Here is a 20,568-nt window from a genome sequence, read left to right on the forward strand (position 1 = left end):
ACCAATCACAGCTCAACTGTTTTGTGAAGCTGAGCTGTGATTGGTTGTTACAACTGTGATGTCATTTTGACTCGACAGCAAGTGGTAAAATGGCCGCCTTCTGATATTGATAAAATAAAAACTGCTGGATTTTGCCGCTTAACTCATATTCCACTAACAATATTAACTCATTGACTGCCATTGACGGAAAAAGACGTCAAATAATGCATTTTTGCTGGGCTGGCAGTGAATGTGTTAAACACAATGTGCCAATATATTTTGTGATTATATTGCAGCATACTTTTTTCCTTTTTTTTTTTTTTTTTAAGGCAAATGTTGCTTAAAAATCCATAAATTTTGGTTACATCTCATCTTAAGTCATTGACTGCCATTGACGAAAAAAGACGTCAAATGCATTTTTGCTGGGCTGGCAGTGAATGTGTTAACAAGAACTAGACTAAGTGCAATTTCTGAAGAGATTGCGTGGGAATGCTGAAAGGTGAATGCTAAGTGCTTTCAGCATTCCCACAATGAATAGTTGGGCTGCATAGAACATAATTATTATTGTCAAGAATCTTTTTGGGGGTTGACTTGCCCTGAAATACATGTTTTAAAAACAAACAAACGGTTTGATTTTAAAATGTCACTAATGGCAATGTGCTACTTTAAAAAGTGTTACATTTGAGTGGAACTTCAGCTTCAAGTTTGTTTTTCAAGACATACTGGCATTATTGTGCATTGTTACTTAGTATTAGTGAAAGTACTTGTGCGGTATTCGTGCTACCACTTAGCTATTATATATTTGTAGTTTCACGTCACTTTACAAAGCGTAACCATAACGACAATATGTGAGCTTGACACCGGCTGGTCTAGAATTAGTGAGAATAATTAGATGTAAGCGCAGTTAATCTGTGAAAAGCATCAGCAGAAGTGCAATCCCTCCCACACGACACCGGCGTCAACACCAACGCACTCATTTGTGCCAACATGCGCACTACTTGCACGCCACATCCTCTCACCCTCCAATTAGACGCCTGGCGATAATAATCAGAGTACAGTATGTACGCTCGCCTCGTGTGAAGGAGTTGATGAGGCGAGGGAAGAGCACGGTGACCCTCACCTCAACCTACACCAAAACACACATACGCTTTCCTACACCCCCCATAGCAGGTTATCCGAGGCAATGTGTCACATCTGCTGGGAAAGAGGGCAACGGCGACAACCTTGTCAGCGCCGCGTACGAGAAACTGAGTGCGCTCACGTGTGAGGATGACTGATGGAGGCAACCACCGCGGCCCCGATTCCCCTCCTCACCTTACTCGCACATAAGCCCCTCCCCTCTTCACCTAACCTTGGATGTGCATATCTCGCCGTCCTTTGCCTTCACACCTCTCATTCCCTCCCTCTCCCTTTGCCTTCCGCTCCCCGTCCATGCAGAATAGCTCTGTGGCCGTGGATTAAGGACGAGAACGGAAAATACGGTTTGTTTGTTTAGACTCGCGTGCTTTGGTGCGTAGCGAAAGGCAACACGCCAGCACGCAGCCGGAAGGACGCTGAATGGCAATGACAGGAGGTCAAAGCGCTACAGCAGAGCAAGCATTTTCCTCCTTTGGGCTGTGTAATTGTGCTGTGTGGGTGAATGTTATGTGAAGGGGATGCATTACCTTTTTAATTTGCTGCCATACTTTTGATTTTAACGTCGCACCCAGTCAAATTATCAGCAATGTCAAATCGATTTATATCTGGTCTACATCATCATACAGCATAGGTGTATTCGATTTGGTTTTTCAAATCAAAACTGATTTTTCGATACAACTTTTTTCAAACCAGTGAGAGTACTCAAATCATGAGTACCGAAACCGCTAGTTAATACATAAAATTTTACAACCAAAACCAAAAAAATAAATTACACAAGTTTAAAGACGGATCTATATAACCAAATATGGCATTTTCCCTGGAAATTGTATGAAATTAACAACAATTTTCTATTCTTCTAACATCTCATCTCAAGCTCCTGATCGTAAAACGATCGCATTAGACCACATGTACCACTACCTTGAAATAAGCTTAACTCGACAAAACTGTCACAAAGTGTGCAATTAGTTTAGTTTTCATGGGTGGCCATTCGTGACAACCGGTTTTATGATGATATGAAATTTGAATCGCAGTGCTGCAGACGTAGCGGCCAGTTTAGAAGTCATGTATAAAAAAATTCGATGTTTTACATTAACTCATTTGCTCCCAAAAACATATATAAATTTTCTATTTTAAAATATTGCCAATTGCCATGGTCCCAAAAATGTAAACATTTGTTTGATGCAGCCTCTGAATTGGCGAGAACGCTTAAAGCAATGGTTGTTATTTAAAAAAAAAAAAAAAAAAGGCCAGCAGGTGGCAGCAGAGTATAAGGGATCAACAAATAGATTTGTGAAGAATGATGAAACATAGCTATATTCTAATGCTAATTGCTGCAAAACGGAAACAGATAGGTTCCATGTATTTTTATTTTTTTTTTATAGCAATAGAACACAATATTCTGTGGGCCTTGCAAGCAAAATCATTCCAAATCCAGTAAAACAGCCAGGAGCGAATGGAGTTCCTTCAGTGAAAATGGCTGGGAGTGAATGAGTTTACTAGATTTATAATTCATAATGTATGTACTAGTAGCTGAAAAGCGAAGCGTGGAGAGTCTGTCGCAGATATGCATGTGCAGAGTCAATGAATGGGGCGATTATTGCCAATATCCCCACACTCTCCTTCATTTCTCGCACGTTTCCTCTCTTTGTATCATTGCAAGACAGCTAGAGCGGCCAGGGCAAAATGTGTCTTCTTTGACAATTGCGTCAGGTTTCTTCTGGTTAGAAAAACCACTATGCAGTTCTGTATATGACAAGCCTCAACACATTGTCCGCGATTGTCCAGTTGAGTCGAATTTGGCCGTGTCGCTTGGTGCATGGCGGGTTCGAGATGTGGGGCGGGACGGGGTGACGTGATGTTGGTGAGTGTATGTAAATAATACTGTGTTTTTGTTTTCTGTGTTGTTGTTTTCTGTGTTTAAAAAAAAAATATATACTAAAAAGTGTCTGTATTCTGTCAAAACAAAATATTAAAAGTGCATCAGTGACTCTCCATTCTATTAGGCAAAGAATTAGTAAGTATATTATTAAAAAAAAAAAAGAAAAGAAAATTACTTAAATCTTGGATAGAGCAGAGGCAAAACAAAAAAACAAAAAACAAAAAACAAAAAAAACAAACAAAAAAACAACAACAACAAAACAACAACAAAAAAAACAATGTGGCTGGAGAATAGGTTTTTGTGTAAATTTTTTCATCTGGTAATGTGATTTTAGCACCAACAGGGCTGCAGCCGCTCTCAGTGTGACTAATTAAAACTGGATCGGTCATGCACATGTAGACATGTAATTAAGTGGGGGGTGGGAGGCTCTCGTACACACTCGGGGGTGGGCTTGGGTAGTGGGAACGGAGCAGAGTGCCGACGAGGCACGGTTGATTTATTATCCCATCACCTTGACCTTGCTGACTTGAAGATGCGGCTCAATTAAGCCGGCTTGGCCTCTGACGGTTAACACTGATCCACTTTGGGGGACTGAATTCCTCCGTTACATTCCATCCGTCCCAATAACACAAGTGACAACAAATATATACCGCCAGGCATCTTCTCATTAATGTTATGCTAAATTTCCACATTTCAAAAACATAAAACATCAAATATTCAGCTCATTAGAACATTTGAGTAAATATTTTCTACATTCCCCAATTTCCTTTTGCAGAAAATAAACCCTTGTGTCCCTCATGACTGAACATCAACCCAAAGGTTGTCGTGACTTTCGGACTTCATGTGTAAAGAGAAAGAAATCAATATTCACTCAGAGTTGTTTAAAGAGAATAAAGGAAGACAGATGTGTCGTTTGAGAGGGCTGAGACCATGAAGGTCACATCAGTCTCCGTTTCTTGCATCAAGCATTTGTTGTAGCTTGAGAAGTCCGGGACAATTAGGAAAGAATTTTCACTGTGTCTGTAGTGTTTTCAACAGAGATGTTGGTGACACCAAGCTAAACCACAAATGAAGACCCTGGAGTGGAGTTGCAGCGTTTAATTGTCTTCATAAGCATGTGGTGAAAACTGTAAACACAAAAACACCAAGCCAATCGCCACACTGTAACGTCAACACAAAGAAAACAAGGTGCATCGATCTCATCACAACGATGATTCGATGAAAATAAACATTAATATCCATGCTAGCAAGTACAAAGTATAATAAAATGAAACTTACGGCATTCCTGCCTGACAATTCTACGTGGATGGCGCTAGATAGTGTTTAGGCTCGGCCCATGTGTTGTCTCTGTTCGTGCAAGATGGCGTCCCGGAAGTACGTCATCGAAAACCGGAAGTACGACATCAAAAACCGGAAATATGTTAAACGATACTATTTTCCTTCTAACACAAATCAAATTGTTAATTACAATCCAAACAAAAATCCTTTTTATATAACGAACATGAATATATATTTTTAACATTACAATTTAAAGCAATAAACTAATTTACATCAAAAAAGCCGTGGAGGCAACACACTCCCCGCCTGGCCTCTCGAGGCCACTATACTCAAAACATTACACATTCAAGTCCTTTTGCAGAAGAAGAATCACTTCTGTCACTGGTCGGATAAAAGTCTTTAGATTGCCTTGGTCCCACGCCTTTACCTCAATCTTTCTCACTCGTTTGTCTTTGCTCGGGAATGTGGCGGTGACTCTTGCCAGGGGCCAACTGTTTCTTGTGACCTGCTTATCCTTAAGCAGCACTAGATCATTGACCTGTAGATTTCTGCGAGACTCAGTCCATTTTTGTCTTTGTTGCAATGTGGGCAAATATTCTCGCCTCCAGCGTGTCCAGAACTGATTGGCAAGAGCTTGAACCCGTCTCCACTGCTTGGTATACAGGTCTTTGTCCATGAAGTCTCCAGGTGGGGGTAACAGGCAAGATTTCTGCGTAATGAGCATCGACGGAGATAGGATGAAGGGGTTCTCTGGATCAGACGAAACTGGAAGAAGTGGCCTAGCATTGATAATGGCTGTGATTTCGGCCATGAGTGTACACAGCACTTCATGCGTCAGTTGCACTTTATTTTGGAGGAGCATTGAGTCCAAAATTCTTCGGGCGGTGCCAATCATGCGCTCCCAAGATCCTCCCATATGGGAGGCGTGTGGCGGATTGAATTCCCATCTACAATCCTGGTCGGTTAGGTACTGTTGCATGGAATTATCCTTTCTTAATTCCTTTGAAGCGCCAATGAAATTGGTGCCACGATCAGAAAACAACTGTTTTGCGGGACCTCTTAGTGCAAAGAAACGACGGAGGGCATTTATACAGCTAGATGTGTCTAGAGATTCGATCACCTCAATGTGTACAGCTCTCGAGCTCATACAGGCAAACACGAGGGCCCACCGTTTGCTTTCAGCTTGCCCGCCCCTGGTGCGTCTGGTAGTTATGGACCAAGGCCCGAAGACATCGAGGCCAACGTAGGTAAAGGGAGGACAGGCTTTGAGTCGTTCTGGTGGAAGGTCCGCCATGTACTGTTGTTCTTGTTTACCACGTAATTTGCGGCATGTTACGCAGTTGTGGATTACTGAATTGACTAGTCTTTTGCCACCTAAAATCCAAAGTCCAGCAGATCTAATTGCTCCTTCCGTCAGGTGACGACCTTGGTGCTTCACTTGCTCATGGTAGTGACGAGTGAGCAAGAGAGAAACGTAACTGCCTTTGGGAAGGATGACAGGGCTTTTTTCCAAGTTATCTATTTCTGAGTGTTTGAGTCGACCTCCAACAGAAATTAGACCATTCTGTAAGATTGGGTTGAGTTTTTGTAAGGAGCTTTGTTTTGGCATTGGCTTCCTGGCAGCCATTGCAGAAAGCTCTTTCTCAAAATGAGCCTTTTGTGTCTCTTTGAGGATGAAGTTTTTTGCCTGAGCCATCTCATCGGTTGTTCGAGGTATATGGCATTTGTGCCAGCCGTTGCATTCACTGTTTAGGTTAGTGCCGTTGAAGGATTTTGCCATGTGGATAAGATTTGCAGTTGCTCTGACCAAGGACTTAAATGTTGAAAAGTGCTCAAAATGTTTAGTGATGAGCGGTTGGAGGTATGTGACGTACGATTTAACTTCTGGCTTTATTTCGCAATCTTTTCCTGGTTCAATCAAGTCAAACATTCCACTTACTTGTGTTGTCCTTGTGGGAGGACGGTGGATGAAGACTGGTCCGGTGAACCATGTGGACTTTACCAGTTGAGCTGCTGACAAGGACCTGGATGCATGGTCTGCTGGGTTTTCCTCAGTGCGCACATAGTGCCATTGTTCGGGTTTTGACGATTGATGAATCCGCTGTACTCTGTTGTGGACATATGTGTAGAACCTTTTTGACATGTTACATATATAGCCCAGCACTACCTTACTGTCTGTATAGAAATGCACTGCATCAAAACGCAAGTCCATCTCTTCCTTGATGAGATCAGCCATTTCTACTGCCAAGACTGCAGCACATAATTCGAGCCTTGGTATTGTCGGCCCTGACAGGGGAGCAAGCTTGGCTTTTCCCATTATGAATCCGACTTGTACTTCGCCATTTGTCTGTACTGCTTTTAAATAAGCTACAGCTCCTATCGCCTTAGTTGAAGCATCTGCAAATAGACAAAGTTCTCTGCGGGTTGCTGTACTGAGTGAGGTGCATGTGAAAGCTCTAGGGACATGCAATTCCTTCAAGTCCTGAAGAGAATTTCTCCATGTCTCCCACTTGCTTTGTTTGACCTCTGGGAGTGGTGTGTCCCAATCTGAACATTCTGCAGTGAGCTCTCTGAGGAGAGCTCGTCCTTGAATCGTGAATGGTGCTAATAGACCAAGTGGATCAAAAATACTGTTGACAGTCGATAGTACACCCCGTCGAGTGAACGGTTTGGTTGTAGTAGTAACTGAGTAAGTGAATGTGTCTGTCTTTGTCTCCCAAATGAGGCCAAGACTTCGCTGTGATTGCATTTCGTCATCATCTAAATTCAAGTCCTTTGCAGATGGTGCACAATCTTCGGGACTAAAGGCTTGCATGACTTCAGGTGAGTTAGAAGCGAACTTGTGCAAGCGCAGGTTGGATTCAGCAAGTGAAGCTTGAGTTCTTCGAAGCAAGTCTATCGCCTCTGCTGGGGAGGATACAGAGATCAAGCCATCATCTACATAAAAGTGCCTCCACACGAAATTGACAGTGTCGGCACCATGGTCCTTTGCTCCTGCGCAGATGGCCTTGCGTAGTCCGTAAACAGCTACGGCTGGAGATGGCGAGTTGCCAAATACATGGACTTTCATTCGATAATCGATTACTTCCTTATTCACGTCATTGTCCTTGTGCCACAGAAAGCGAAGGAAGTTGCGGTGGTCTTCTTGAACCCTAAAACAGTGAAACATTTGCTGTATATCGGCCATTACAGCAATGCTCCCTTTCCGAAAGCGGAGCAATACCCCAATCAGCGTATTATTCAAGTCGGGGCCTGTAAGGAGAACATTGTTGAGCGAGACACCGGCAAACTGGGCACTTGAATCGAAAACAACCCTGATTTGATTCTTTTTTTGTGGGTGATACACTCCAAATGTGGGAAGATACCAGCACTCTTCCCCTTCGTTTAGTGAAGGTGCTATTTCAGCATGGTCATTGGAGAAGATCTTTTCCATGAATGTCACATATTGTTCCTGCATTTCAGGTTTCCTGCTTAAGTTACGTCTTAGGGATGAGAATCTACCGATGGCCTGTTCCTTGTTGTTTGGCAGTTGCCGGCGAGGATTTTTAAAAGGAAGTGGGGCGACCCAGCTGTTATCTTCATCTCTGCACATAGCATCGTCCATGATTTTTAGGAAGAGTGTGTCCTGAATTGAGAGAGCTGGTTTGTTGTCATTTTCCGTCCTGTTGAACACTGTTTGTCCTAGCGTCTGTTCAGGTGCCGTTCTTGACCTGTTTGTGTGGTGTGTTTCCTTCAGTTGAACAAGACTGTTGCATGGTTCAAAAATAGTAGGGCGACCATTTTCCAGTACAACTGTTTTGAAAGAACTAACTGTTGGCTTGTGCAGTTTACCTAAGCACACCTCTCCGACGACGACCCAGCCTAAATCTAAGCGTTGGGCGAATGGCGCATTGTGAGGGCCATTAATTCTCTGCCTGACCTTATGTGCCTGTAAAATGTCACGTCCTAATAGCAGAAGTATTTCGGCGTTAGGGTCAAGTTCTGGGATGTACTTTGCTATGGACTGGAGGTGTGGCTGGTGTAGCACTGCACCCGGAGTTGGAATTTCACTCCTGTTGTTGGGAATGTCTTGACACTCAATGAGCGGTGGTAAAGGGACAACTACTGACCCATCCAGTGACTCAATTTGAAAACCTTCCGCCATTTTGCCCCACGTTTCAACAATACCAGAGCATGTTTTAAGGTTGTAAGACAACGGCTCGTTTTTAATGTTGAAAATTTCGAAAAACTCTGTTCTGGCTAAGGAACGGTTACTCTGATCATCTAATATCACGTAAGCTTTGATAGCCTTGTTCTTGTGACCTTTGGGGTACACCCGTGCGAGACATATTTTGGAACATGAACGACCTAGCTGGCCTAGACCGCACACGTCTGTGCAGCTTGTTGTGACGTCCACTACCTTTTCTTCCTCCCCGCCATTCTCTTGAGCCAGTGGAGGAGCCTCGTTAGTCTGTGATGAAGGACCATAGTGCATGGCTGTGACATGACTGGTACGATTACATTCAGAGCACTTTACTGTAGACTGACAGTCCTTTGCAAGATGAGTGTCCGAAGCGCAGCATTTAAAGCATATTCCTCTCTCTTTAAGGAAGGCTTTTCTCTCCTCATGTGGTTTTTTCCTAAATGTTCTGCAATTTTCGAGTCGATGAGGCTTATTATGCAGTGGGCAGTTCTTGTCAAGGTCTTTAAGGGGTGAAATATCGGTTTTGTGTACAGCAATCTGTTTACTACTCTTAAAGTTCCCCTTTTCTGATTTGAGCTGTATTTGGCTGTTATGTTGGTTAAAACTGGGATCATTGCGCTTTTTTGCCTCTTTGCATATGAATTTGCAAAAATATTCAAAAGGTGGGAAGCAGCCTTGATTTTCCTCTTTATACTGAGAGCCGTGGGACATCCACCTTTCTTGAAGTCCATATGGGAGTTTGTCTACTACTGGTCCAATTCCACGAGATGTATCTAGAAATAGCAGACCAGGGAGGTATCCATCTTCCTTGGCACCTTGAATCTCTTGCAGCAGGTCTCCTAGCTCACGCAACATGACGTTGTCTTTGGCTGTTATTTTTGGAAAACTGTCTAATCGGTTGAAAAGTGACTTTTCAATTATCTCGGGTGCTGCGTAACATTCATTCAGTCTCTCCCATGCTTTACGCAAAGCGAACAAGGGGTTGTTGACGTATACTGAACGAATGCGTTTCACCTGTTCGCTTGACTCTTTCCCTAACCATTTTGTCATCAGATCTAGCAGCTGAGTAGGACTAAGTTGAACTTCAGCTGTTGCACCAGTAAATGAAGAGTACCATGCTCTGTAATTCTCTGGTCTATCGTCGAACTGATAAAGGCCTGAAGTTATCAGATCACGCCGCGCCATATACTGGGCAAATGGCTCATCTCGCTGTGAGATGCTGGCTGGGGTGGGACATTGTGGCGTAAATGGTGTGCTGAATGGGTTGAGAGAGTAATTTGTTTCGTCTAATTTGCGTTTTGTTTCGCCTCTATCATGTTTGGATATGTTGTGATTAGTTAGAGCAGTAACAATGTCCTTTGTAAGCTTTGGTTCGGAGCTGACTGGAGGGAGCTCTAAATTGTCTTCATCGGCCTGATGCCATGTCACAAATGTGGTGGGTGAGCTTACTCGTTGGCGAGAGGAAGATGGTAAATCTTGAAGGCGTGGAGACTGTTCATTGTCTATTTGGGATTGCACGTATTCACTTGTGCGTTTAATTTTTTCTTTTTCTGCTAGTGATTGTCTGCTTTCGGAGTCTTCTTGGATTGCTTCCGCTTCCTCAAGCACTTTTGCTTCAGCTACGGCAGCATCAGCTTCCTTATGTAGTGTCAACACTTCTAATTCTGCATCGAGTTTGGCCTTTTCCAACTCACTTCGTGCCTTTTCCACCTTCAACTGTGCTTCTTTGGTTGCATACGACGCTCTCACCTTAGCAGCCTCCGCTTTGGCTCGAGCCTGGGCAGCGCTTACCACTGATGCAGATGAGTGGCCTGTCCTGGAACTGCGAACGGACCTGTTACTGAAAGCCATTTTGACCACGAAGAATCATCGAATAATGCCTTTTCACTGTAGTGTTTTCAACAGAGATGTTGGTGACACCAAGCTAAACCACAAATGAAGACCCTGGAGTGGAGTTGCAGCGTTTAATTGTCTTCATAAGCATGTGGTGAAAACTGTAAACACAAAAACACCAAGCCAATCGCCACACTGTAACGTCAACACAAAGAAAACAAGGTGCATCGATCTCATCACAACGATGATTCGATGAAAATAAACATTAATATCCATGCTAGCAAGTACAAAGTATAATAAAATGAAACTTACGGCATTCCTGCCTGACAATTCTACGTGGATGGCGCTAGATAGTGTTTAGGCTCGGCCCATGTGTTGTCTCTGTTCGTGCAAGATGGCGTCCCGGAAGTACGTCATCGAAAACCGGAAGTACGACATCAAAAACCGGAAATATGTTAAACGATACTATTTTCCTTCTAACACAAATCAAATTGTTAATTACAATCCAAACAAAAATCCTTTTTATATAACGAACATGAATATATATTTTTAACATTACAATTTAAAGCAATAAACTAATTTACATCAAAAAAGCCGTGGAGGCAACACAGTGTCCCTGGCAGCTTCCAGTCCTCCTAAAGTGCTCATTATGAGAGTTGACTCGACCGCTCACACTACACAATCTCCAATTCTATGGAACAGTCCCATGATGAAAAAGATTTGGAGAACCCTTGCACTTTATGCGCGTGTAGCTATTGATTGGTTGTTTTGCTTCTTCAGAATGATGGATGATTCTCTATTATAAGAGCATCGCAACCAAGAATGGACATTGCAGCATATTTCTTTCATTGATTAACCAAGACAATGAAAAATCAACTAACAATTCATTTTTGTATACGTTATTCACATTCATTTCAGATAGCAAAAAATATTAATAAATGATGTCATGGGTAAATAAACAAGTAATTTAAATAGACATATTGCTCAATCTTGTGATCAAACCGGCCCCAAAAATCTTGATTGTGTAAAGCCTACTTATTATATTTAGTATCAGCACCACATATTGTATGAACTGCACTCATACTTCCTGACTTCATCTGTAACCCACTTAGGCAAGAAAAACACTGGGCCTAAATCACTTGCAGCTCCACCTAGTTGAAGTGAAATCCAACCTAGTAAATGTGATTTCTGTTTTTCCTTTTACTTATCACCTTTAACTCATTTGCTGCCAAAAACGTATAAATACGTTCTATTTTAAGTATTACCAGTGACCAAAGACGGATTTATCCGTTTATGTATTTATTTATTTATGTATGTATTTATTTATTTTATGATAGAGCATACAGAAGGCTTTGATGCAGCCTCTGAACTGAAGAGAACGGTTCCAGCAATGGTAGCAATTATAAAAACAGCCAGCAGATGGCAGCAGAGTATAAGAGATCAGCCAGGGCCATGTTGCAACAAGCTGTTTTTCTCACAGTTTTAAACATTTGTGAATAATGATGAAACTTAGCTATATTCTAATCCTAATTGCTGCCAAACAGAAACGGATAGAAGTATACTTGTTTTCCTGATGAAAGAAGAGACTCTAAATCTTTCTTTTGGTAGGTTCCATGTTTTTATAGCAATAGAACACAATATTCTGTGGGCCTTGCAAAATCCAGTAAAGCAGCCAGGAGTGAACTGGTGTCGCTTCAGTGAATATGTCTGGGAGTGAATGAGTTAAAATTCCAGAATTGTACCTGCAAAAGCTTTGGAGATGTGATCTTTCTTCCACTCCCAGGGTTGGTCATACTCGTCCGCCGGTCTCTCGTCGTCTTGCGGCAGCCTGCTGCCCTCCTTGCCCTCCTCCTGAGCTTCTCCGAACGTGAAACCCGGACGTTGGCCTCGCCCGTCTTCATAAGGGGTGTCGTACAGCTGCAGCCCGCCCCGTGACCGTCCACCAGGGCCACGCTGCAGCTCTATCAAAGCAGATGCAAAAAACGACTCAGGTCGGAGCGCGCTGAGGATCACAGCCGCGATAATATTAACACTGCTATTGTTTGGTACCGAGAGCGCCTGTTGAGCGCTGACATGACTAGAATTAAAAGAGCGGGACGAATGATGTTTGCGCAGCTTGCGGCAGGGTTCAGAATCTCATATCGCGGCTTAACAAGGCTTCGGGCACCGTTGCTGAGTAGCATAAAAGGCGCACGCGCCCAACCCCTTCCACTCATCCCGCACGACCCCCTGCAGCATCCGAGCGCCGCTCGCAACGGCGCCCTTGTTCCCCCGTGGAAAAAATCTCATCACTTTCTCAGTAGGTCCCTACTGAGGAATATTTCTTGGAGTCAAATATGGCTTTGGGATAAAACGGATTATTGACGCAAGCGAGAAAAGTTAATCAGATTCTTGCATCTCATCAACAGGAACCACTAATGGTGCTTTATATCTGATGACCTAAAAAAAAATGTACCCTTTTAAGAACAGGTGGTAGAAAAAAAATTAAAGTAAAAAAAAAAAAAAAAAAAAAAATAGGCACACCTAAGAGGATGAAACAGAACCGTTTAATTGTGAAAGGCGGTGAAAAACTTCAACTTTCACACCAAGACGCTACCATCGGGCTGCCTGGTAGTCACCATGGCGACCAAATGGAGGCCCTGGGGAAAGGCCCTGAGGCTGTGAAGAAGAAGGAAAATGGAGGGAGAGCAGAGGAGCAAGGCAATAACAGGAGGCTAGGAGGAGGAGGAGGAGGAGGGTGAGGAGCAAGCAAAGCAGGAGGGTGGGCGGGGAGGTGGGATTGTTGAGCACGCATGTGGGGGATCTGTCAGCGTTTGATGTTAAGTCATGGCGACAGAAGAGCGGCGGCGCCGAAAAGCTGCTCTACCTGCGCCGGGAACCCGAGGTGTCAGCGAGGCCGCCGGGAGATGGCGAAGATGAAGGCGGAGAGATGAAAACAGGCTTATAGGGAATAAAATGAGAAATTCATTGGAAGCATGATGGCGGGAAACACAAGCGCACAGGGGGAGAGAAAATGGAAATCTGACAGAAAAGGTGAGCGAGGCTGAGGACCGAGGGAGGCTGAGGTATGAAGATGCATGTAAGAACAATTCAAGACTGAAGACCTGAAGAATTGGGATACCAGTTCCATTTTCTTTTGTGGAAGTCTAAAGAGCACGCAGATGAATACGAGTATTGGGACACCTGACGTGACACCGACAGCAGTGATTCACTACTATGACATGGCACATTAGTGTGTATCTTTGTTCATCTATCTATGCCAGTATTAAGTGTTCTTTTAACTAGATGGCATAAGGTACAATTTATCCGTGTATAATTCATATTACAGAATAAGTCATGAATGAGTTAACTCATTCACTGCCATTGACGGCTAAAGACGTCAAAGTTCCAATTTTATTGGACTGGCAGTTAATGAGTTCTAATTTTAGAAAAAAAGGGCAACTCAACTTTTAACAAGAATTTGCATCATGTGGAATTTGTCCATTGCTCCAAAAGACTCTCATTGAGTTGATTGATTGAGTTGTTTATGAATAGACTCCTCAAGGCTGAAGTCAGTGGGCAGCCATCTACAATGCCACTTTTACTGGCAACTTATGTTATTTTTTTCCCCTGAAAATAGTTGCCAGTGCATGAGCCTCTAAAAGAACAAACTTCTCAGAGTAGCATTCGAATTTATACCATCTTGAAGAAAATTTAAAATCATATTCTTAATAATGAAATGTGCATGTAGCACTTCTCACAGATTTGTTGGTACAACCGCGTGCAATACACTGAGGCATTTTCATTACAGAGACAGACAATAACATGAAAACACCGTGTAAAAAAAAATCAATGTATTAAAGTTAGGCAGGTTTACCGTGATGGCTGCCGGTGGCTTAACTTCTCCCGACGGCAAGGAAGCGGCATTGTTCGTCCATCCATACATACAGTAAGTCTGTGCACTGGACAAATTCAAGCTGCTTCCACAAATGCACAGATGTACTGATTTTTTGTTTGGGTCACGACCGTGAGGTCAAGTGTCTGTTTTGAACTGATGTAACCAGCATCTAGTTTCAACTGGTCTTAAGCTATGTGATGTCAGAAGTTATGTGATGGCAGGAATCTTTAATCTCTTTCTTTGGTCAACAGCCAATCAGATAATACCATGTCAGTCGTGTTACCCACTTGTCTAGCCACAGCCAATCAGATTGATTCGTTGTCTATATAAGGTGGTCTGAGAAGTGTATGTTCTGAGAAGTGTATGTTTTTGTCGGATTATTACCTCTGTTCCTCTGTGCAACTCTCATTGGTTCTCGTCTAGTCAAGTTTGTTCCACGCCTCTCAATGTGAATAGTTAAAATCTTATTTATGTCTGCGTTTTTGTGGATTCAACCTCAGCACATATCAAAGTAGAGCTATAAAACAAACATGTGAACATGTTCCAAACAAAAACTGCAACTAGCTATCAATCCTACAAGTACCGTTGGAACACACTTAACCTTAGAGTCAGTGACAGCCTGACAAAAGCTGTCAAAAGACAAACAAAAGGTCACATATCAAAAGCTGAGCAAACGATTGTCTATACACTCAATCACTTCTGCAATTCTCATCTCTCGTCATTGTCTCAATCCAGCTGCTACATGAACAGATTACCTCCCATCTGCAGAGGAAATTCATTAAATAATCGAGATTATAAGCGCATTCGACCACCAAAGATGCCAGTCGCATCATAGAGAGGGCAAGGCAATAATTTGCTAAAAGACAGATTACCGAGACATCCAGACTCCCCCGAGGGGTCGAGGAGAGCCCTCAAGATGAAGCCAGATAGACGAACAAGGAAAGAGGAGGAGGGAGGCGGGAAGCGGTGCTCGCGGCGGGAGCACTTTTACACTAAATGACTGGGACAGGGCAGGGAAGGGATGCTGGGAAGAGCCAGACAGAGATGTTACAGGAGGAGAAACAAATGGAAAACGGTAGATGCGAGTGAGATGATGCAGGGGGGAAACCACAGGGGAGGAGGGAGGGCCGGCGGTGGAAAACTCCAAAGGGACACACAGTGATGCATAGACAAAAAGGAAATCATTATGCAAAACAACAGCCAATGCCTTGAGAAAAAAAATCTTGAATGGCAACTTGCATTCATTATTTTACAAATGAAAATAGCAGCACATAAAACACAGTATGAGTATTATAATGAAACAACTGTTTAATGGCTACAAGTTATGTACAGCGTTGTATGATTTTGTCCAGGATTTGAATTATAACAGCAATTTGTAGAATTCTTAAATAGAACTTCAAAGTCATAAAGAGTCCGATGTCACCATAGCGATCGCTCCACTCACCTGTTATGACTCGCTGGGCCTCATAAGGTTCCATGTAGCCATTGTTTTCTGAGGGAACTGGTCGAACATCTGGTTCTGGACGATGGTCCATGCGAACATCAAAGGGGTCCGAATAATCAGTGTCCCCTGCCAGTGGTGCAGACGGCACTGCCTGAAAAGTCAAACGCAAACCACACAAACTTATTTATACATACATATTTATAAATAGAATACAGTATAGTGCATTAAATGACTTTGGATACTCTTAACTCATTCAAACACAAAAACATGTAAATACGTTTTAATAGTCTGTCCTTCACTCCCAAAAACGTATTTATACGTTTTTTTAAATCAAAGAGCATAAAAAAGGCTTTGATGCGGCTTTTGACATGAAAAGCTGACTTAAAGCAATGGTAAAACATTCAGCAGGTGGCAGCAGAGTATAAGAGATCAGCCAGGGCCATGTTGCAACAAGCTCTTTTTGTCAGTGTTTTCACCAGGAATGTGAATAATTTTGAAAGTTAGCGATATTCTAATACTGATTGATACAAAACGGAAACAGATACAAATATACTTTTTTTTCCATGATGAAAGAAGAGACTCTAATCTTTCCTTTGGTATGTTCCATGTTTTTATAGCAATAGAACACAATATTCTGTGGGCCTTGCAGAATCAGTCAAAATCAGGTAAAACAGCCGGGAGTGAAGGGGGTTGCTTCAGTGAAAATGGCTGACTGATTAACTGAACAGTGTAAATAGTGTATAAAAAATAAAAAACATCCTTGCTTATGAATGCTGCCAGACAAACAACTGCAGTCACATCCCCGCTGAATTGCTTGCATGCAAAGTAGATGCTGGTTGTTGTTTTTATGGTAATATTGTGACACTTATTTGCAACAACATTTAGAGTGTCACAAGGGGCGGCAAATGTTATATTTAGCAGCAATACGAATGCGCTCCTGGTTAAAAATCTTTGACAATATTCTGTGCCGCGGTTGCCACATGAAAGACACAACAGAGACTTGGTAATGTTTTGGGGTGACAACAATGGAACTAATGCATTCATTGAGCATTTTATAATGCAGGAGGGAGGCAGTGGTCTGCTGGCTCACTGACAGAGGTAGCCATATGGTCGCCCACACAAACACGCAATCTTCCAAACACGATCACTCATAGGCAAAATGCTCGGCTGTGTCTGTCTGACAATTCCCAGTTGAACGCATTCAAAGCCTAAAAATAAAACTAGATTCGAGCGCACACATTGATTGTGCTGTCTATCGATGTACAGGAATCTGCTGTATTAATTAGAGTGCAGATTTTCCCACAGATCCTGGGAAATTAATGAGGGAAACAAGCTATCAAATGGAATTCACACTGTTAATCGACTTGCTAACTTTGGCTGTCAAAACTTTGAAAGTAGTTTACTCTTTACACAAGATGAACTTTTCTATAGGAATCAAGTCCTGACAACAAACAATACAATGATTTGATTGTTTATAATTTCCTATTTTAATCATGTAAACCTCAAACATAGCACAAACTCTGATCCCGTGATCCTACTATGATTTTTTAATGCACCTCTCATACAGTAACTTCCTCCACTTAAAAAATAGGTGAAGCTAGTCTCAGTCAAAATGTATCACTTCAATATAGTACAACAACACAACTATACTTCAAAAAAAAAAAAAAATCAACACTAAAAAGAATGTAACACCAAGTGTTTAGTAAGTTAACAGCTTTGAGGTAGAAAAACTGTTGTTAGCTTTAGTTAGCATAAACCTAACATTTAAGACCTAAAGGTTTATGTGTCATGACTGTAGAACATTGTTTATTGCAACACAGATGTATTCCTTGTTTGTTAAAGAGGAAGTCAACCAAAAAAAAAAAAAAAAAAAAAAAAATCTTAATATGTTTTATGTAGCCCCACTCGTCGAAATATGGTATTCTGGTTACTATTGTGTTTGTGTAATATGAGTTAAGCAGCAAAATTCAACAGTTTTTATAAATATCAGAAGGCGGCCATTTTGCCACTTGCTGTCGAGTGAAAATGACATCACAGTTGCGCAGGACTCAGGTAACAACTAATCACAATTCAGTTTAAAAAAAAATAGGCGAGTTGTGATTGGTCGTTGCCTGAACCCTGAGCAACTGTGATGTCCTCTTCAGTTGACAGCAAGTGGCAAAATGGCCGCCCCCTGAGATGGATAAAAACGGCTGAATTTTGCTTCATAACTCATTCTACAAATGTAATATTAATAAGAATGTCATGTTTAGACTAGGGAGGTTACAAATAACATATTCTTGCCAATAAATGTTTAAGGTTAAGGTTTAATCGCATGTTAAATTGCTATCACAATATTGACGAGAGAAAAAAAAAAACACCAATTTTATTTTTCAATTTTTCAAACCCCTACTATTACTACTACAACAATATCAGCGCCTCACGTGGTCCTCAACATATCCCGTGCTCACGTTGGCTTGCCTCAGCTCGCTAACGCAAACCCTATTCATTATTTAAAGGTTTAACCCCATGGGACTGGCGACCACCTCTGATTCAACACGCTGCTCAAGCCATCAATTATTATCTCATCTTTCTCCGCTGGATACCCGCGTGGCGCACGTGGCTGCAATTTATGCAAACATCGTTGTGACACGCATTTGCTCACCGAGTGCGATCAATAAAGCTGTCACACCGGTTGTAAATGGGACAAGAGTGAATTGGGAGAGTGCTTTCACCCCCTTCACTCCTCCCTCTCGCTCATAACCTCCCCGAGATTCATTTGTCAGCACAGGTGACAAACTCCGAGCCCTGTGGGCCTGATCCGTCCCTGCATGTCATTTCATACAGCCCGTGAATGGTTACCAGAATTTTTCGTCGACTTCCGATCACAACTAGGAGATCTTCAGATATTTTTGGTGGCAATGTGCGTTAGTAACCTCTGTAAATATGCTTACAGGTTCTTGCTGGTCATCTAAAGAGATGGCACTAAGTAGGATCTTGGTCCGCCCCAGATCCTGAGAGTCCACTTTGATGAGTCTGTGCTTGGGAGATTTCACATCCGTGCTGGAGGACTTCATGGGCGAGCCGTAAAGGGGCGTGGCCGGCTCCGACGTCCCAGATTCGGCCCTGGGCCGGTTTTCCGAGTCCTCGTACGGATCTTCAAAGTCCAGTTCCCTCTGGAGGCGGTAAGCTTTTAGGATCTCGCTCTCGGTGTAGTCCGGCGTGGGAGGCTGCGGGGGTACCTTCCTGCTGCCAAAGCTCAGGTAGTCTTTGAGCCACTTGGCCATGGCGGCTTTGCTTCCAAACACAGGATGGTGCTAAAGACGGAACGGGGCAGACAAGGACACAAAGGTTATGACATTTTTTGTTTTAATGAGAAATAGGAGTATGGAAGGAGTCTATTTCTGTCGCTCAAGGCAGAAACAACATTAACTCATTTGCTCCCAAAGACGTATTTATACGTTTTTTATTTTTATTTTTTATGCTAGAGCATACAAAAGGCTTTCATGCAGCCTCTGAACTGAAGACAACGCTTAAATCAAAAGTAGTTATTACAAAATGGCCAGCAGGTGGCAGCAGAGTATAAGAGAGCAACCGGGGCCATGTTGTAAAAAACTCTTTTCCCCACTGTTTTAAACAGATTTGTGAATAATGATTAAACTTAGCTATATTCCAATGCTAATTGCTGCAAAACGGAAACGTAAAAATATCTATTTTTTTTTCCCGAATGAAAGAAGAGATGCTACACCTTCTTTTGGTAGTTTCCATGTTTTTACAACAAATAGAACACGATATTCTGTGGGCCTTTGCAAAATCTGTCAAAATCCAGTAAAACAGCTGGGAGTGAATGAGTTAATCCAATCCCGAACATTATTATATCCCATCGGGGAACCATGGGATGTAGACTACCGTGTTCTTAATAGCTTGTGTGTCCAATTCTATTAGGCTCACGTTCAAATTTTGTCTTCTTAACATGGAAAAATGGGCCAAAAATAGTAATGCCATTCAAAAGAGTCTCACTTGAGCTGACCTTATTATTGGGGCCTCATCGTTCTGCTCAACAACGTTCCTGGTCTTTATACATGTAAAGTATCTTCAACAACTGCTGGATACCCTTTGGTGCAAGAACATTTCATGTTAATTAAATTACATTACAGTAAAACACTAATTATACATTACGTCAAATGGCACGACTGATATTTATGACAATACGACCACAGCAGCTAGAAATTGCTTGTGTCATGAAAAATGCAGATGGCTGTTCTTAAATGGCAACATTAATTTTCAATGACATAGGTGCAGAAAGTGACACACTCCTTGAAGCGTTTAGTATTGTTTGAACTTATTAGAAGACTTAAAAGGGACACATATGTTGCCAAGCTGTAAATGTAAAAATAAAAATTAAAAATTAAAAGTGCAATCCATGACAAGATTTGGTATCCTTCGGCTTGCCAATATGGCCTCAAGTAACATTTTATTGTTTTTCCCAAAAATCTGATTTCCAATTTTACCCCAAATTTTATGCATAGAAAACAAAAATGACTAACATTCAAATAATAAATAAATAAAAATGTTGCTTTTGTCAAAATACGGATCTAAAAATGACCCTTAAAAATCAAAACAATTTCACATCATAAAATGAAATGCCCGGCTCAGCTGATCCGTGTCTATTGTTGAGCTTTCACAACCTTACAAGTAGGCAATTGATAAAATATTTGCAACTTGGAAGCACATACCTCGGGTAAAAAGTTTCCAACGTGTCAATTAATAACAGCAAAAGCTGGATTTAAAAAAAAAAAAAAAAAAAAAAAAAAAAAAAAAAAAAAAAAAAAAAAAAAAAAGTCTTTACAAATAAACTCAACGTAACCGATTAGCACTTTGGTATCCCCACGTAAAGAAATACTGCTGACTTACAAAGAAAAAAAAAAAAAAGGTATGTAGCTTTCCATGCTGTCAAAAGGACACCAGTCTAAACTAGA

The 20,568-nt window shown here is 41.9% G+C and overlaps 2 protein-coding genes and 1 long non-coding RNA gene across 6 annotated transcripts in view; all 3 read right to left on the minus strand.

Moving 5' to 3' along the window:
• Positions 1-20,568, minus strand: part of shdb (Src homology 2 domain containing transforming protein D, b) — a 37,385-nt gene that overhangs the window by 16,225 nt on the left and 592 nt on the right. For 2 of the 4 annotated variants that reach the window (XM_077533974.1, XM_077533970.1), the window contains exons 2-5: positions 19,620-19,703; positions 18,544-18,906; positions 15,611-15,761; positions 12,032-12,250 (exon numbers count right to left, since the gene is read on the minus strand). In XM_077533974.1, coding sequence (XP_077390100.1) covers positions 12,032-12,250; positions 15,611-15,761; positions 18,544-18,876 — 703 coding nt within the window. In that variant the 5' untranslated portion in view covers positions 18,877-18,906; positions 19,620-19,703. Of the gene's footprint in view, positions 1-12,031; positions 12,251-15,610; positions 15,762-18,543; positions 18,907-19,619; positions 19,704-20,325; positions 20,392-20,568 lie in introns of those variants that run through there. The other 2 variants (XM_077533972.1, XM_077533973.1) reach the window with 2 other exon arrangements.
• On the minus strand, positions 4,079-4,606 carry LOC144026885 (uncharacterized). The gene is made up of 2 exons (XR_013285326.1): positions 4,274-4,606; positions 4,079-4,122 (listed from the first exon to the last, which is right to left on the minus strand). It is a non-coding gene; the product is annotated as an uncharacterized LOC144026885 (long non-coding RNA).
• Positions 6,272-10,878, minus strand: LOC144027111 (uncharacterized). The gene is made up of 4 exons (XM_077534409.1): positions 10,602-10,878; positions 8,105-10,450; positions 7,007-7,525; positions 6,272-6,381 (listed from the first exon to the last, which is right to left on the minus strand). Exons 2-4 carry the CDS (start codon positions 10,305-10,307, stop codon positions 6,272-6,274), a joined length of 2,832 nt encoding a protein of 943 aa, XP_077390535.1. The 5' UTR covers positions 10,308-10,450; positions 10,602-10,878.

The sequence above is a fragment of the Festucalex cinctus genome, chromosome 10 (genome assembly GCF_051991245.1).
Source record: "Festucalex cinctus isolate MCC-2025b chromosome 10, RoL_Fcin_1.0, whole genome shotgun sequence".
Taxonomy (NCBI): Eukaryota; Metazoa; Chordata; class Actinopteri; order Syngnathiformes; family Syngnathidae; genus Festucalex; species Festucalex cinctus.